At 39.2% G+C, this 19,133-nt stretch overlaps 2 protein-coding genes across 6 annotated transcripts in view; one reads left to right on the forward strand and one right to left on the reverse strand.

Moving 5' to 3' along the window:
- The window catches only part of C15H2orf88 (chromosome 15 C2orf88 homolog), a 165,832-nt gene extending 156,856 nt beyond the window's left edge, over positions 1–8,976 (forward strand). For all 3 annotated transcript variants that reach the window (XM_021076261.1, XM_021076262.1, XM_003133545.5), the window contains one exon: positions 4,816–8,976. In XM_021076261.1, the coding sequence (XP_020931920.1) occupies positions 4,961–5,248 (288 nt within the window). In that variant the 5' untranslated portion in view covers positions 4,816–4,960 and the 3' untranslated portion in view covers positions 5,249–8,976. The remainder of the gene's footprint in view (positions 1–4,815) is intronic.
- The window catches only part of HIBCH (3-hydroxyisobutyryl-CoA hydrolase), a 145,619-nt gene continuing 137,091 nt past the window's right edge, over positions 10,606–19,133 (reverse strand). Inside the window, exons 13-15 of one of the 3 annotated variants that reach the window (XM_021076265.1) lie at positions 18,831–18,858; positions 14,826–14,859; positions 10,851–10,959 (exon numbers count right to left, since the gene is read on the reverse strand). In XM_021076265.1, coding sequence (XP_020931924.1) covers positions 14,849–14,859; positions 18,831–18,858 — 39 coding nt within the window. In that variant the 3' untranslated portion in view covers positions 10,851–10,959; positions 14,826–14,848. Of the gene's footprint in view, positions 10,960–14,825; positions 14,860–18,830; positions 18,859–19,133 lie in introns of all 3 variants that reach the window. The other 2 variants (XM_021076263.1, XM_021076264.1) reach the window with 2 other exon arrangements.

A 19,133-nucleotide genomic window follows, 5' to 3' on the forward strand; every position in this document is an offset into this window, starting at 1 on the left:
TCAGAATACAGGTCTTTTGCATACTTAGGTGTATTCCTAAGTATTTTATTGTTTTTGATGAAGTGGTAAATGGGATGGTTTCCTTCATTACTATTTCTGATCTTTCATTGTTACTGTATAGAAATGCAAGAGATTTCTGTGCATATTACAATTTTTACTGAATTCATTGATGAGCTCTAGTAGTTTTCTGGTAGCATTTTTAGGATTTTCTATGTATAGTATCATATCATTTGCAAATGGTGACAGTTTCACTTCTTTTCCAATTTGGATTCCTTTTATTTCTTTTTCTTCTCCAACTGCCATGGCTAGGACTTCTAAAACTATGTTGAATAAAAGTGCTAGGAGTGGGAGTTCCCATCGTGGCTCAGTGGTTAACGAACCCAACTAGTATCCATGAGGACGTGGGTTCGATCCCTGGCCTTGCTCAATGGGTTAAGGATCCAGCACTGCCCGTGAGCTGTGGTATAGGTCACAATTGTGGCTCCAATCAAACATTGCTGTGGCTACGGCATAGGCTGGCAGCTACAGTTTCAATTCAACCCCTAGCCTGGAAACCCTCATATGCCTTGGGTGTGGCCCTAAAAAATGACAAAAGACCAAAAAAGAAAAAAAAAAAAAGTGGCAGGAGTGGACATCCTTATTTCCTGATCTTAGAGAAAATGCTTTCAGCTTTTCACCACTGAGTATGTATTAGCTGTGAGTTTGTTATATATGGCCTTTATTATGTTGAGGTAGGTTCCCTCTGTGCCCATGTTCTGGACAGTTTTTTATTATAAATGGGTGTTGAATTTTGTCAAAAGCTTTTTCTGCCTTTATTGTGATATGGTTTTTATTTTTCAGTTTGTTGATGTGGTGTATCACACTGATTTGCAGATGTTGAAAAATCCTTGCATCTGTGGGATAAATTCCACTTGATTATAGTGTATGATCCTTTTAATATATTATTGGATTTTGTTTGCTAGTATTTTGTTGAGGATTTTTTTTTGTGTTCATCAGTGATAATTGGCTTGTAATTTGTGTGTGCATGTGGTATATTTGGTTTTAGTATCAGGGTGATGGTGGCCTCATAGTAGAATGAGTTTGGGAGTGTTCCTTCCTCTGCAATTTTTTGGAATGGTTTCAGAAGGATAGATGTTAGCTCTTCTCTAAATGTGATAGAATTCACCTGTGAAGCCATACTGTCCTGGATTTTTGTTGGGCGTTTTTTAATAATAAATTTCAGTACTTGTAAACAGGTCTGCTCATATTTTCTTTTTGATATCAGTCTTGGGAGATGGTACCTTTCTAAGAATTTGTCCATTTTTTCTAGATTGTCCATTTTATTGGCATATGGTTGCCTGTAATAGTCTTTTACAGTCCTTCATATTTCTGTGGTGTCAATTGTTAACTTTTCCTTTTTCATTTCTAATTTTATTGATTCAGGCCCTTTCCCTTTTTCCCTTGAGTCTGACAAAAGGTTTATCAAGTTTTTCAGACTCAGATTTTAGTTTCATTGGTCTTTTCTATTGTTTTCTTAGTCTCAATTTCATTTATTTCTGCTCTGATCTTTATAATTTCTTACCTTGTACTAACTTTTGAGTTCTGTTTGCTCTTCTTTCCCCAGTTGCTGTAAGTGCATTGTTAGGCTGTTTGGGATTTTTCTTGTTCCCTAAAAGAATATTGTATCACTATAAACTTCCCTCTTAGAACTGCTTTTACTGCATCTCATGGGTTTTGGATCATTGTGTGTGTGTGTTTCCGTATGTCTTTAGGTAGTTCTTGATTTCTTCTGATTTATTCAGTGATCCATTGGTTTAGTAACAATTGTTTAGCCTTCACATATTTGTGTTTATTTTTTTTCTTATAATTTCTAATCTCACAGCACTGTTGTCAAAGATGCTTAATATGATTTCAATTTCCTTATCAAGGCTTAATTTGTGGCCCAGCATGTGATTTATCTTGGAGAATGTTCCATGTGCACTTGAGAAGAATGCGCATTCTGCTGCTTTCAGATGGAATGTTCTATTAATAACAATTATGTCCTTCTGGTCTAATGTGTCATTTAAGGCCTGTGTTTCCTGATTTTCTGTCTGGATGATCTATCCATTGATGTAAATGGGTGTTAATGTTCCGCACTATTATTGTGTTACTATCAATCTCTCATTTTATTATGCCTGACCACTGGTAGGTAGAGCTGGGTCTTGTTCCTCTGGTGGACAGGGTCATGGCAATGGTTGTGTTTAGAGGTGGCTTTGGGCTCAGGATGACTTTAGGTGGCCTGTCTGCTGACGAGCTGGGTTATATTCCCACCTTGAGGGTTGTTTGGCCTGAGGTGTCCCAGCACTGGAGCCTGCAGGCTGTTGGGTGAGGCCAGCTCTTGGTGACAAAATTGTGGTCTCTAGGAGAGCTCATGCCAATGATTATTCCCTGGGGCATCCACTGCCAGTATTCTTTCCCCTACAGTGAGTCACAGTCAATCTCTGCCTGCCCAGCAAACCAAGATCCACAGGGACGTCTGGCCCTGATTCCTATAGACTCACTGCTTTGTCCTGGGTCCCAGTGAACATGAAACCTTGTCTGTGTCCTCCAGAAGTGGAGTCCCTGTTTTCCCCAGTCCTGTGGAGCTCCTCCATTCAAGGCCTGCTGCTCTTCAAGGCCAAATGCTCTGGGGGCTCCTCCTCCTGATGCCAGACCTCTACACTGGGGAGCTTGATATGGGGCTCAGAACTTACACTCTGTGGGAGAACCTTTGAGATATAATTATGTTCCAGTTTGTGAGCCACCTACCCAACAGGTATGCGATTTGATTATATAACAAAAGCACCCCTCCTACCTTTTCATTGTGGCCTCTTCTTTGTCTTTGGGTGTAGAATATCTTTTTTTGAGGGGTAGGTTCCAGTCTTTTCTCTTGATGGTTGTCCAGCAGTTAGTTGTGATTTAGGTGTTTTCAAGGGAGGAGTTGTGTTCAAGCCCTTCTGCTCTGCCATCTTGTCTCATAAGTTTCTTCTGCTCTAGTAACTCAACCACCGCCTCTCCTGACAGTGCAGGAGAATTACCACTCTGCTTGGGCCCAACCCCTGCAATAATGCTGGAAGCAGCTGCCAAAATCGCAATTGGTGGTGACCAATTGTGGTGTTTAACATCGTGTGTCTTTCTTCTTTTGGGGATCACAGTATTGTGCTGTTGTTCAATGCCTGAAAATACCCCCCCCCATATATTGCCTAGGTTTTAAATTGTTTTTGGAGAAAGGATAAATCTGGCACTCTTTTGTTATGGTAAGATAAAGCTGCTTTTGCAAAACCAAAGATTTTAGAAAACAGAATAATCTCATGATTCTTCTTCTCATGGCCTTTTATTTATCTGACACTCACTGAATTCTCTAATCATTTTCAGGTGAGTCTGATTCCCTTAACTACCCTTCATAGTACAGAGTAGATACTATATAAGCCATTACATCTTAGAGATGCACAACCAGGTCAATTCTTGTCTTCTAGTTCAGTTGAGTAAACCAGACACATCACACACATCCCTTGTTCCCTTTTTGAAATGCATCCCTGGAACATGTAGCAGGACATACAGAACTAAAGGTAATTAGAAGCAGAAAGCTAGATTTCCTTTCCATCCCTCCATATCATCCTTATAAAGGAACAGAAGTGGGGAACAAGTGTGTTATGGGAGAACTTGGGTAAAATTTACTGAAATCGAAAAAATGTGTAGTACTAAGGCCTGGGCAAAGGTCACCTTTTCTGGACTTCTTGTAAACTATTTAAAAATGTATTAAGTGCATGCTAGTTTTTAATCTTAAGATCAGTGGTTTCAGAAGTAGTCATCTGAGTTTTATTTTATGAATTTTTACAGCTGTCTTTGGCCCAAAATCTAAGATATAATCAGGAACCCTAACCTCATTCATAGGCTTTGCCTGCGCTTTCTTATAGTTAGACCTCCCCCCAGGGAAGTTGCTTTGTACATTTTAGTTACCCTTAAGTCCTAGCTTAGGTAAGTTAATTCAGTGGCAATACCCCAATAGTAAGCTTAGAAGATACATCACAAGCACTGCTGCCTATTTACTACCCAAACATCAAAAAGAGTTAGATATTTAGAGGGAGAAACTTTTAAGCTAATTCTAAATTAATCTGAGCTTATCATATAATTTCATAATATCCAATTCAGAAGGAAAATTGGTGACTTTGCCACATCTAACTTGTGCTGCCTAGAAGTCATCATTCTATTCTACTCTTAAGAGTTATAAACATGGACCAAGGGGTAAAACCTGACTTTAATCACAGCCTAAGATGTGCAGGCTCATGATAAATAAACATGAGGCAGGAGCAAATTTTGATATGTTTACCTCAACAATGTAAATCAAAGGTCAGCAAACATTTCTTACCAAGGGCCAGATAATAAGTATTTTAGGCTTGCAAACCACATGGTCTCTGTCACAACTAAACCCTGCAACTGAAGCATGAAAGTAGCCATAGATGATACATAAAAAATGAACATGCCTATGTTCTAAGCAAACTTTATTTGCAAAAATAAGCAAGTAGAATTTGGCCCAAAGGCTATAGTTTGCTGAACCCTGGTGTACATAAGTAAATCTAGGGTAGCAAAATTTGACTGTTTTCAGTATTATAAAATTTTTAAGGTCTTAAAAAAATGTTTTCCTGTTTTATAAGCTGCCATTATGAATGATCATCTTTTCTTTTCTTTTGTAAGATAAAGCTGTTATTACCTCACATTTCCTCCAAGTGATGAAAGTGATTTGTTTCTACTTGCTACCTAATCATACAGTATTTTGCATTCTGTGACTTCAGAATGAAACTTCCCTTCTCTTGACAGATAAACACTATATGTGAAGACTGGTGAATGGGAACATTGATTTCTGAAGTGGCCTGGAGAGGACAAATGCTTGGTGTTTTCCTAAGATGCTGTTGAAGTAGTCTTTGCCACTGCTTTCCTTCACTTAGTCAAAGCTCTTCATAACATGGGCTGCATGAAATCAAAGCAAACTTTCCCATTTTCCACCACAATTGAGAGTGAGAAGAGGCCTGCAAGTCAAGAAAGCTTTATGCCTGAAGAGAGATTTCTACCCAGGATACCTTCTCTAGTTAACATCAAAGAGGAAGTGAAAGAACCCCCAGGGCCTGAAATTGTGGTGTCCGAATTTGCACACCGCCTGTCCCAGGAAATCCTGACTGATGCCTTGCAGCAGTGGGCAGGCAACAACATCAAGTACTATGACATCCCGTATATTGAGAGTGATGGGCCTTGATGCTGCATGGAGGAGGATGACACTTCCTTGAATTGTGGATAAAGTTGGTGCTAGTTTAAATACACAAAACAATAGCAAAAACTGGTGTGAATAAATACAAATAACTCCATCTGGTATTAAAAAAAAAATCTATGATAGCATCAAGAGTCTAAGAATACCTAAAATGAAAAGTGGTTTTAAACAGTTCTATGTTCATTTCTGTCTGCTTGATCTTAGATTTTAGTCATTAAAGGGCTAAATGTAAGTTCTGTGGCACCAAAGGACTCAGCTATATATCACACCACTTTCTTCCATAGGCAGTAATGCCATAACCAAAGAAATAAGAATTTTAAAGGTACCCCAGGTTTCCAAATGGTTATTTTAAAGACATTCCTATAAAATAGCTATTTGTCAACCTACAAAAACCCACAAGGCATGAAAGGATTTTCCTTGAAATGCCAGGCAAGAGAATGCCACTCAAGCCATAATGGTTAACAGAAGGTCTTGTTTGTCAAAATCTTTTCAGTCAAGGATCCCTACTTCATAACACAATGACCAAGCATTAGAAAGCAATCCATGCAGAAAAGGTCTACCACGAACCCTGTCCTTAATGAGATATTTACTTTTGTAGATGAAAATGATAACTATCAGCTTGAACCTCAGGACCCTAATTAATCACAACTGTTACTGGATGACTCAGACTCTGCCTGTAAGCATCTTAACAAGATACAATTTACGAAGTCATGACAATGTTTATTGCACTGAATTAGGTAGCCCAGTGATATTACTATACAAGAAAACAAGCATGGGTAGCTTTTATAAACAGCAACCCAGTAAACTGTAAAATAATAGAAGCCCTAGTTGGCAGGTGGAAGGAAGAACCTGGTCTCAGGGCTGTATTTGTGTTAAGCTTTACTGTCTCACAGATGCAAGGGGCTGGCACATGGGCAGTCACCAAATTACTATGGGACCAGATTATGCATGAGAATTTACAGTTGTCTTTATAAAAGATTAATTACTCCTCCAAAGGTTATACTCATGTATATTTTTAATGGTAACAACACCAAAGGGCATTTATAGCCATACATTATACTATTTTCATAAATTTAGCTACCTTTTTTGGAAGCTCCCCTTTTTTTAAAAAATTAAGTACTATTTAAGATCAGTGATGGGAGTTCCCATCGTTGTGCAGTGGAAACGAGTCTGACTAGGAACCATGAGGTTTTGGATTCGATCCCTGGGCCTTGCTCAGTGGCTTAAGGATCTGGCATTGCCGTGAGCTGTGATGTAGGTTGCAGATGCAGCTCGGATCCTGCGTGGCTGTGGTGTAGGCCGGCAGCTGTGGTTCTGATTCGACCCCTAGCCTGGGAACCTCCATATGCCACAGGAGCGGCCCTAAAAAGACAAAAGACCAAAAAAAAAAAAAAAAAATCATTGGTAACATAAAATCCAGAAGCGGGGAAGAAAATATTGAGAAGATGTAACTTAAAAGAAATTCATCTTTTCATCAAGATTTGCTACACAGTGAGTTTAATTGGAAAGGGAATTATTTACGCCCATGGGCATTATTAAATCCTTTTATTAAGATAAATTACAAAAGACCCTTGTCATTGAAATCTAAAGAAAGGCAGAAAAAGGCTTGTGACCTCTAATGACATAACTGCATATTTGACCTTATAAGCAGGTAGAACTACTACCTCTAATTTTAGCAATTGTACTCTGAAACCCACAATCAAATAGTGAATTCTCCAAGGTAAATGAGCAAAAAAAGTTCTTTGAAGTGAGTGATGTGCTATCTTTCACAGTTGCCTTTGGACAACTGGTCATTTAACTTTTACTTCACCAAGTCCCAGGACATGTAATGTCCTGTTGTACCTATAATCTAGCAACTTTACAAAACATAAAAATCATCACCCTTATTTATACAAGGATCTGAAGTTGAAAGGCTAAGAATAGAAAGTTTCCCAAAAGTGCAAAACATATTTTCAGCCCATGAAGAAAAATTTAGGTTTACAACTTGTTTTTATACTAACGAGTCAGACATGACATCTATGTTGCCATTTTTCATTCATTTTAAATCTTACATTTATATCTATTTTGGTTGCAAGGTCACTGCTGTTTAAGAGATATAATTGTGCATGGGAGATAGTACATATTATGATGAGAACACAAAGCCATATGAAAGCAGCACATGACACTAAATTTTTCAGCATACATAGGGACATGGACTAGTAGGTATAGATTAACCTCAGGTTCCTCCTTTGCCCTGGACCTCTATTTCCTAGGGGTCTAATATAGGGATGCCTGCCAGATCCATAGCTAGCTACAAGTCTAATCTCTGCTGCCACCCTGATACTATGGCAGTATGGCTTTGTTGCCAAGCACCACCCTCTCACCCCCAACTCATTTTAACAAGAGTATAATATCTTGTAACTTACAGAGACTTACTTGGAAATACATGCCAAATTATATGTCAAACCATGGACAAGGAACTAGAAAGGCTTGCATAATCAGTGAGTTAGCGGATAAACCAAATCAGAAAAGGAAAGGGAGTTGGATAAACACATGCACTGTGTATGATTATTATCAAGATATAGTTTAGCCTTGATGACAAGATCAATGAAAACATCTTTAATAGGATAACAACTTTTTTTTTGCATACCTTCATATTTAAATACTGGATTTACTTCATTCTGAAGGTCTTTCATGAACAAGTAGAAAGGCTGTTGAAGCAGGAAAAAATAGAAGACCGAATAATTAGCTACTGCAAAGAGAAACATTTGTTCCAACTTAGCTCACAAATACAGAAGAAGTCAGAACAGTAGCCAAATTATAAGGGAAAGGAAAGTGGGAAAAAGAAGGCGAGAGAAACAACACTCACACGTCAGGCTCCAAAAGCAAGCTTCCAGTGTTTTCATCTGAAGTCAAGGACACAACTTGTTCCATGTTTTACCACCACTCTGACACGTGCCCAACCACTGAATCTTTTCCCTCAAGAACATCCCATAGAGGGGCAGAGGAGCTCCACCAGCGTGACAAAGAAACTGTAGAGGGCAACTGTGGAAGCAGCAGTTTACCATTCTCATTTACCAAACCCCCCATAATCCCACAGATGTGCTTCACTACTCCTCCCTAGTTCAGCATCTCGAGTGCTATTTATTACCTTTCAGTCACAGGCCTTTGATGCAGGAGTTCTCCACTTTCCATTGCCTTATCCCTTCTTTGCAAACTACCTACGGTTATTAGCACTTAAAGCACAATTTTGAAGCGGATTAAAATGACCTTAGTCCCAAAGGAATAATTTGTGTCAAACTGCCTTATGAGCATTAAAAAGAGACATGTTGAATGAAAGAAATAGCAAGACACTCATAAGCCCTAACTCAGATCCACTGGCATTTTATGAGATGGGGGAACTATACTTTTTGTAATTATATAGTTTTAGAAATCGAAAGAGACGGATTACAAATTACATCAAGTAACAGTAATATGGAAACAAAGTTCTAACGGATAAATTGTGTGCTTAACCATAATGCCCTCATCTTGTATCTGTGTGACCAAACCAGACAGGTCTTCCTTGGAAAAGTGGGGACGAACTCAGATGTACTCCCTACATCTTTACTAAAGTCAAGGTTTGTTAGCAAATTCTCTTCACTGTAAGGCTTACTTATGAAATGGTATATTTTTTCCCAAATATTTTTGTGACACCATCTTTCCTAACTGTACAATAAAAGTCTAGTTGCAGTCAACTAGTTATGAGTTCTTATTTAAATTAAGCAAGCAAATGCTCTTCCCCATTGTGATTTCAAAATTTTTTAACATGAAAGACTTAACATTTTCTGCATTTTTAGTAAAAAAAAAGGGAGGAATAAAAATCCATTTATAACAAATATTTTCTTAGATCATTCACATCCAATTTAGGAGCTTTAAGAATATAAATGTAGGAGTTTCTGTTGTGGCTCAGTGGGGTTAAGAACGCAACTAGTATCCATGAGGATATGGGTTTGATCCCTGGCCTCACTCAGTGGGTTAAGGATCCAGCACTGCTGTCAGCTGGTGTGTAGGTTGCAGATGTAACTCAGATCTGGCATTGCTGTGGGGTGGGGTGGCAGCTAAAAAGTAAAGGAAAAAACCCAAAAACTTATTTTGTCAATAATACCTTTTTTTTTTTTTTTTTTGGTCTTTTTTTAGGCCACACCTGTGGCATATGGAAGTTCCCAGGGTAAGGGTCAAATTGGAGCTGTAACTGCCAGCCTACGCCACAGCCACATCAACACAGGCTTTGAGCCATGTCTGTCACCTACACCACAGCTCACAGCAATGCCAGATCCTTAAACCACTCAGTGGAGCCAGGGATCAAACTCGTGTCCTCATGGATACTAGTCGGGTTTGCTACTGCTGATCCAAAATGCAAACTCCAACAATACCAATTATTGAAGGTGTTTCTCTTTGGAACTAAAGTCTTCTTGTTTTTAGTTTTTTCTCCTGATTTGAACTGTGTAAGGACAAATAACTATCACATAAAAGTCTGACGTAAATTGCAGAAAGTAGAGTGTCTCTTAGAGATTAGAGTGTCCTAATGCCTCATTCTGCCAGATTAGCAAATACTGCAAACAACAAGAAACAGTGCTTTTACTTTCACCATACGAAGGGATTCTGGTTAACGTCAGGGAAGGTCAAGGCTGAGTTGATAATACTGGAGAGACAACCTCATAAAATCTTTTTTAATGTTTTTATAAAAGAAACACTTCTATAGTAACTCATAATTATTTAAAAATAAATCTGGGAGTTCCCGTCGTGGCTCAGTGGTTATCGAATCCAACTAGGAACCATGAGGTTGCAGGTTCAATCCCTGGCCTTGCTCAGTGGGTTAAGGATCCGGCCTTGCCATGAGCTGTGGTGTAGGTTGCAGACGGTGGCTTGGATCCCGCGTTGCTGTGGCTGTGGCGTAGGCTGGCGGCTACAGCTCTGATTCTACCCCTAGCCTGGGAACCCCCATATGCTGTGGGAAGCGGCCCAAGAAATGGCTAAAAGACAAAATAAATAAATAAATAAATAAAATTTTTTAAAAATCTATATATGGAGAAAATTCTGTGATGTGTTAACACAGTATCCCTCAAATTTTGTTTTAATTTTTATAACCAATACATAAATTTACATAATTAACATTAAAAAGCAATACCCAAAACCAAAACATAAAATTCCCATTTCAATTAAGCAGACTAACTTAAGAATCTCGAAATTTTCCCTATTTTAAAATAGGGAAAGGCAAACTTTTTCTGAAAAGGACCAGATAATAAATATTTTAGGATTTGCAGGCCTTACAGTCTCTACTGTAACCACTCCAGACAGTCATAGTTATTTAAACAGATGAGTAAAGCCATGTTCCAATAAAACTTTATTTATGGACAGTGATATTTCAATTTCATGTAATTTTCACATGCCATGCAATACTGGTCTTTGATTTCTTTCCCCAACCATTTAAAAATACAGAAACCAATCTTAGCTGAAGGATATATTTAAAAAAAAAAAAAAAATGAGGCAGCAGGCCAGCTTTGGCCCATGTGCCATGGTTTACCAACTTCTGCTCCAAAATAATAGTTTAAAAATCCAGTTACTTCAAAATTTCAAATCATTACTTCCCAGAGAGTTGAAGTGATTATTCAAATCTTCATCAGTAACTTCTTTTAGATTAGCTGGTTTCCACTTGGGATTCTGGTCTTTATCTATTAAAACTGTCAAGTGAAGACATAAGAAATGTTAGTATCCTTCTTTCCGGTATTGCCAGATTTCAATTCCTGAATTGACAGAAACTACCTTGAACTAAGCATATATTTTTCTATAGCATATCTTCTGCAAAGTTGAGATTTTTTTTTCCATGCCTGTGGCACATGGAGGTTCCTGGGCCAGGGATCAAACCTGCGCCACAGCCACCACCCAAGCCGCAGCAGTGACAATGCTAAATCCTTAACCTGCTATGACACAAAGGAACTCCCAAAGTTGAAATTTTTGTATGTGTTCCCCCCAGCCACCCAAATTAAGCCCCTAGAGAATATGAATGGACAGTAATATACTGATGATGACCTGTGTGGTTATTTTATAACCTGCCTGATATCTGTCCCTTGAATACAGCTGACTGAACTAATCCAGTGGTTTAAGCCTTAGAACTCTTTTTTCTTTTTCAAACGACATCACAAATGAAATCTCTGTTATAAAACAGTTAAAACCAGAGCTTGTGTAAAGGGAAGGCAGGGGTTGGGGAAGGGCTCAGAGCTGCCTTCTAACCTCCTCCACATTGAACTGAGAGGAAAATTACTTCAGGCAGAGGGAAGGGGACCTTATGCATAATTAAATGTGGAGACTGCTGTTTTGCTAAATCTTCTAGTTCACACTGAATTAAAATACCAGACCACCTTCAAGTTATCATGAGAAATTCTACTTCTCTTATTTCAGTGTAGTCATCACTTAGTGTAGCCACACAGTATCCCCACAGGATTATAAGTATGAGGCAATCCATAACCTCCTTTAAAAAGGGAGGAGAATGTCCATTGGGTACAGTTATATAAATGTTACTATTTGGGAGACTGGGTGGAAGACATGCAGGATCTCTCCGTATTATTTCTTACAACTGCATGTGAATCTACAATTATCTCCAAAAATTAAAAACAAAGAATGAGAACAGGGCTATACTTAGTATGGCTGTGGTAGGGAATTTCAACCATGCTTAATAAGTGCATACTTCTTGTGAAGAATGAAAATATTTAAACATACAAACGGAGCATGATAATGTGAGAAAAAAGAATGTATACATGTATGTGTGAATGGGTCACCTTGCTGTACAGTAGAAAATTGACAGAACACTGTAAACCAGCTCTAATGAAAAAAATAAAAATCATCATTAAAAAAAAAAAACATACGAAGTCTACAGTGAGCCTAAAAAAAAAAAAAAAAAAATTTGTCACTATAATGCTAAATAATTAAAGCAGCAATCTGGGAACCAATGCAGCATGCTGCCTCAGGAGGTACATGGAAGGGGACTTTATGCATAATTAAATGTGGATACTGAAGGTTTTCAAGGTTTGGCCGCCTAACTAATAGGATTCCAATATCGGATCAGTAGCCGATGCTGACCACTGATGTTATGATTCCTGCTAATGTGAAAGTCCTACATTCCCTGGATGAAGTAACTAAAGACAATCCTGGAAAATTCTTTCTACAAGAGTCTCTCCCCCTTTAAGCTCGCTTCTCAATGCTATCTACCTCCTTTACAGGCCACTGAAGGGCAAAAAGAAAGAGAATACTAATCAAATTTGCATGTTATTTAATTTCAAACTAGCAAAGATATAACAAGTCCTTGACATGCATTCAACTCAAGTTTTTCAGATTTCATGAGACACCCACTCAAATTCCAATTGGTAGCTACCTAGCTCTTCTGAGCTAATTCATTTTTTTTTTGGTTTTTTTTTAATAGCCAGGAAGAAGTATATTCTAGACTTTTTTTTTTTTTTTTTTTTTTTTTTTTGCTTTTCATGGCTACACCCATAGCATATGGAAGTTCCCAGGCCAGGGGTCAAATCGGAGCTACAGCTGCCAGCCTATACCACACCTACAGCAACCAGGGATCCAAGCTGAGTCTGCAACCTACACCACAGCTCACGTCAACGCTGGATCCTTAACCCACTGAGAGGCCAGGGATCAAACCTGCATCCTCATAGATACTATTCGGATTCATTTCCGCTGCACAATGGGAACTCCTAGATGTTAAAAGTAATTTTCCTAGCAATTCCCCTAATTTGTTAGTTTATTTTACCTAATTTGCTAACATACTTTATAATTAGCAAATTATAGCAAACATTTGGTTATGCAAGAATATCTAATAGTTTCACCCAGAATAGATACTGCTTTCTGAATAAAGAGGTTATGCTGAAAGATGAGGCTACATACTTCCTCTTCATTAAAAAGTGGCTTGATAAGCACCTGTGTTTAGAATCAGAACTTTGATCCTGTTGGGTTTCAACTCTTCTTCCTTAAAATAACTGACAGTATATCTAAAAACAATACCTTTCTTTCTTAAGTTTAAGGGCTGCTATTAGAATGAATACTTTAAGAACATAATCGGAGTAGCACACAGGTCCTCCTAAAATCAGACCTAGGCTCTGATCCACATGCAGGAAGAATTTACAGGGAATTAGTGGGAAGAACACATGTTTTCTATAAAACATACAGCCATGTCCTCTGAATCAGCTCCATGTGTCCTCTAAAAGGATATGAACCTGCTATTTCTGGTACTGTGTCATGCCAGAAATGAAGAGAATTCAACCACAGTGACCAGTGTTTATTGACACAGCTTAGAGAACATAACCTTTTATTCAGATAACATGTATATTAAAGTGATAAAAGCATAAGAAAATTAGATAGGAGTTCCTGTCGTGGCTCAGCAGAAACAAATCTGACTAGGAACCATGAGGCTGAGGGTTTGATCCCTGGCCTCGCTCAGTGGGTTAAGGATCTGGTATTGCCATGAGTTATGGTGTAGGTCGCAAATGCAGCTTGGATCTGGTGTTGCTGTGGCTGTGGTGTAGGCTGGCGGCTACAGCTCTGATTCAACCCCTAGCCTAGGAACCTCCATGTGCCGTGGGTGTGGCCCTAAAAAGCAAAAAAAGAAAAAAAAAATTAGATACACAAAATAATTGCAGAGGGAAAGAACTCACTTTATACAACATAAATAATAACTGCTATTTATAGGGATAATGGGCTTATACATAAAAATAAACAGCTGCAAATTTGCTAGGAACAAAAACAACCACTTGCTTTTTCTAAATATGCTGACTTTGAAGACAGTAAGCAAAAATAGAAATTAGTAACATTAGTAGATATTATTAATTATATCATAGGTTTTTCTCAATGTCAATGTTTAACTGCTCAGGCAAAGAGGTGCATGGGAAGGATGTTCCCAAGCCAGTACAAAAGCGAGGAAGGGTAGGGGACCTCAGGGCTTTCTGCAAGAGAATAAATGCACCTTTCAAAGACTTCAGCAGCAGAAAGAGTTTATAGACTCGGGCTACATTTAACAGAGGCAGTCCACATAACTGTCAGAGCAGGGTTACTCCTTACATAGAAATTAGGGAGCAGGGACCAAGTTACTGGAGTTTTTAACATAATATTTTTTCAAAAACTGACCTTCCCTCATATGCTGATTAATAATATTTAAAAAAAAAACCTGCCATCTTTATAAAAGTTTGATTTTCACTAATAAAACAATCATCTTTTTTTTTTCTTTGTCTTTTTGCCTTTTCTAGGGCCACTCCCATGGCATATGGAGGTTCCAAAGCTAGGGGTCTAATCGGAGCTGTAGATTACGGCAGAGCCACAGCAAGGCAGGATTCGAGCTATGTCTGTGACCTACACCACAGCTCACAGCAACGCCAGATCCTTAACCCACTGAGCAAGGCCAGGGATCGAACCCGCAACCTCATGGTTCCTAGTCGGATTCGTTAACCACTGCACCACCACGGGAACTCCCAACGCATCTTTTTTTAAACAAGGTATGTTCACAATTCCTACTCCCTTAATAGCCAGGAAGGAAATGACTGTCACTTACCTGCCCTAACGCCTTCATGAAAGTCATGGCCTCCCTGAAAGAAAATCAAGATTAAATGGGGAATTTCTGAGCATTCTCATTCCTGATGAGCTCCTCTCTTCCACCCACTTTAGCCCCCACTCCCTTGGCCACACCCTGAGCCAAAACATTCAGCCACTGGACCACCTCTGAGAAGCCACTCTCTGATCACCTCCTCCTATTATTTGCTCAAGAATGTCCATGGCTTCACGTCCCTTTTTCCTGCGTTCCACTGATCTAGGACTTTCTCACCATTTGTTCTGGCTTCACTTTGCTCCTCATCCAGCCCAGTTTCCCCAGTTCATTAATGTGGTCACTTTTGCTTGAAAATATCCTCATCTTCCTCCAGCCTTTTGTTGCCCCTTTATTCTGTCCTGGCAAAATCCCATCACCAGCTCAATCCTACCATTTATCTGGGCCTGCACTTGAGCAGCTAAATCTTACTGCAGAAAAATCATAAAACTGTGACTGGCTTTGTTTAGAATTCAAGACCACGAATCTCAAACAGGCATGGAAAACTGCCCCACAATCCATGTTCTCTTGCTCACATCTTGGGCAAGAGATAACTTCAAGTGTCTTCTGTCTCCTCAATTTCTACCCCCAGCAAATAATGCTCACTATATCCTCGGCTAATGACTTAACCTTTTACTTTATTAAAAAAGAGAGAGAGAGAAGTCCTAAGATATGAATATCCTCTTTTTACCACCACCAAACCCCCTGCACTATAGAGCTACCTGCACCATGCCTTCCCTCTCCTGAATGAGGAGGAAAGGACCCTCCCTCCAAAGGCCAGTCCTCTCCTATCTTCCATTCACATGTCCTCTTCCAAAGGACTTCGCCCAAGAAAGTCATCCATCTCTCTCTTCCTGGCATCATCAATGCAGGCAGTAAAACGTACGGGTTAAATGCATGCAGTTCAAATGTCTGGTTCACCTTCTGGCTCCACCCCACAGTAACTGTGTGACCACGGACTAGGAATTTCTCTAACTCCCAGTTTCTTTATATGAAATGGTGATATCAATGCATTCATCATAAGATTATCTTAATCCACATCCCAGCACAGTGTCTGACACACAGCAAGTGTTCGGTAAATGTTAACTAGTGTCTCATCACATAAACTTTCTTCCCCCCATTGAAACATTCCCAATCATTTATAAACTTGTTCTAGTATCTCCCATCTTACAAAACTGAAAAGCAATCTCACTTGATTCCACAGCCCAGCTTCCACTCCGATTCTGTTTCAAGAATAGGTTGTATACACAGTCTTCACTTCTTCACATCCTATTTACTCATTTCCCCTCCAACCTTCCAGACTGTAACTTCTGTCTCAACACACTCTGAAAAGGCGTGCCAGAGTCACCCGTCACTTCAGTCTTGCCAGATGTGAAGCATGCCTTTATCCTGTCTCCTGGGGGCTTTGGCAGTACTCCTCCTTGACATGCCTCTCCTGCTCTCATGACACCCGCTCCCCTGTTCTCTGTCCTTGTTCTCTTCCACTGCTCTTTCTCCTCTAGCCTACCTCAAAATGTTGGATCTCCGGGGTTCATATCTGGACTCTCTCATTTTGCTTCTAGACGATCTTATCCATTTGAAACTCAACACATCAGGGCCTGAGGGATCAATTCTGTTAAAAAAGAAGACATATCCCTCCTCTGCTTGAAAAACATCTAGTGCCTTCCCATTTTACTCAAAACAAAAACCAAAATCTTATAAAGACTTCCAAGGCCCAGTATGTTCTGCACAGCCTTTCCCTACCCTGTCAGCTCTGACCCCCGTTCTTTCTCACTCACCAACCAAGCCTGCCCCGCTCCATCCACACGCCTTCCTGTGGTTCCTCAGAGCTTTGTCCTTGCCGTGCCCTCCACATACATGCACAGCTCGCTCCTTCACTTCTTTAAGGTTTTCACTCAAAGAACATCACCTCAGTGAGTCATCCTCTCCACAAGTTCAACCTCTATCCTCCTATCCTCCTGTAGTCCATATCCTCCTTCCCACTTTACTTTTTCTCCTTAGTATTTGTAATAACATATTGTATATTTTATAAATGTACTTGTTTACGATCTATCTCCCCCACTATAACGTTAGTTCCACGAGGGAAAAGATGTGTCTGTTTTGTTTACCTATGTATTACTGCCTAGCACATGGTAAGCACTCTTATTTGTTACGTAAATAAAGTCCGAAGCTTTTTTAAAAATTGGTGCTAATGGGAATTCCCACTGTGGCTCAGTGGAAACGAATCTGACTAGTACCCATGAAGATTCAGGTTCGATCCCCGGCCTTGCTCAGTGGGTTAATGATCCAGTGTTGCCATGAGCTGTGGGGTATGTCGAAGACGTGGCTCAGATTCTGCATTGCTGTGGCTGTGGTACAGGCTGGCAGCTGTAGCTCTGATTTGATCCCTAGCCTGGAAACTTCCATATGCCATGGGTGTGCCCCAAAAAGACAATTAAAAATTTAAAAAAAGGTGCTAATGTTTTTCAGACTTAAATCTTTAACCCATTCCTTTAAGCACCAACTCTTAAATGCATTCTTTCCCTCACATCCATCATCACAGTATATCAATCCTCTCCTATATATGTCTCAAATCCATTTACTTCTCTCCACTGCCACCACTCTAGTCGAAGCCACCACTACTTTGCACCTGAATTACAGAAATAAACTCATTTCCAGCCTCTACATCCACTCCTGAACCCCTCTAGCCCCATCCCCATTCAGCAGCAATAATTACCTTAGCCCAAAACCATGCCTGCTGAAACTTTTCAGCATACTGGTTTCTCATCCTTCAGGTCACAGAAGAGCTGACATCTCAGAGATGTCTTCCTGGAACTACTTATTTAACACAGCTTTCCTTCTGCATCCCCTGCTCCCTCTTGTCCCTCCACCATCCTCTTCTATCACCAATTCTATATGTTTCCTTTAGAGCACTTACCACAATTTGTAATTAATTTACTTATGTTGTTCACTTGTTCATTATAGTCTCAGTAGGCTATACATTCCATGAGAACAAGGACATTCAACAAGATAATACTCAGCACAGTGCCTGACACACAGCTAACATATTTGCTGCGAGAATGACGGGAGGCAGGAATCAATCAATGGAGGCAATGCACAGGGAAAAACAGGGACTGAGGAGGCATGCTGGGGAGTGGTCATGTGTGTGGCCACCTGGTGTCATACACCATGACTCTGTCACTTAAGAGCAGCACCACCTCAGGCAGGTTACTTCTCTATACCAGTTTCCTCGTCTGTAAAATGGAGACAATAATAGTACCTACCTTCTAGAGATGGTGTAATATTTAATGGAGAGAATACACATACAGAGCCTGGCATAGTACCTACTCATAATAAACAACAGTCCTCAGCTGCCATTTATACCCTATGAAGTGACCTTAAGATATGACTAATAGAGTTTAATTTAGGGTTGGATGAACTATTTTGAATATCTTCACTATTTCAAGACATGGAAGTCCATTAGCGGTCTGCTTTCTAGTTATTAAACAAAATATTTTCTTTAGGCTCTGAGTTTATTGATCTAAGGGTCTTCTACACAAAATACAAAAGAGACAATTCTGCTTTTAAAGAGTTTATCTGATAATATTCTAGGTGATTATTGCCTATTTTAAGTGTATTTATAATGGTATTTTTTAAAATATTTTTCTTTTTTTTTTTTCAGGGCTGCATCTGAGGTATAAGTAAGTTCCTAGGGTAGATGTCACATCAGTAGCTGCTGGCCTACACCACAGCAACACCAGATCAGAGCTTCATCTGTGACCTATGCCTTGGCCTGCGGTAACACTAGATTCTTAACTCACTGAGCGAGGCCTGGGATCAAACCTGCAACCTCATGGACACAATGTTGGGTTCTTAACATGCCGAGCTGCAACAGGAACTCCTCTAAGGGTATTTTCAATGCTAATCTATTAATTAAAACATGTAACAGACTAATAATTTCCCTTTGTGTATTATATATATATTTAGAGAACTTACAATTCTTGCCCAGGATCAGAGACCATGCCTGAAAAACAGTTACAATTTCTATTCTGAATTCTATATGAGAATAGAGTCCTTTTCACAATTACATGCAAATGTAACTGCTGTTTCATAAAGATTTATTAACAACCTGGGAGCAATATTTCTACATTCCTTAACCTTACTGACCTGTTGTATTTTCAAAGAGTAAATATACAGATAGCTTCAATTTTCTTGTTTATAATTTTCTGTATTTTACATGTTCTACAGTGAACATATATTACTTTCATAACTAGAAAATTACAATAATCTAAAGAAAAA

Source organism: Sus scrofa, chromosome 15 (assembly GCF_000003025.6).
Source record: "Sus scrofa isolate TJ Tabasco breed Duroc chromosome 15, Sscrofa11.1, whole genome shotgun sequence".
Lineage (NCBI taxonomy): Eukaryota > Metazoa > Chordata > Mammalia > Artiodactyla > Suidae > Sus > Sus scrofa.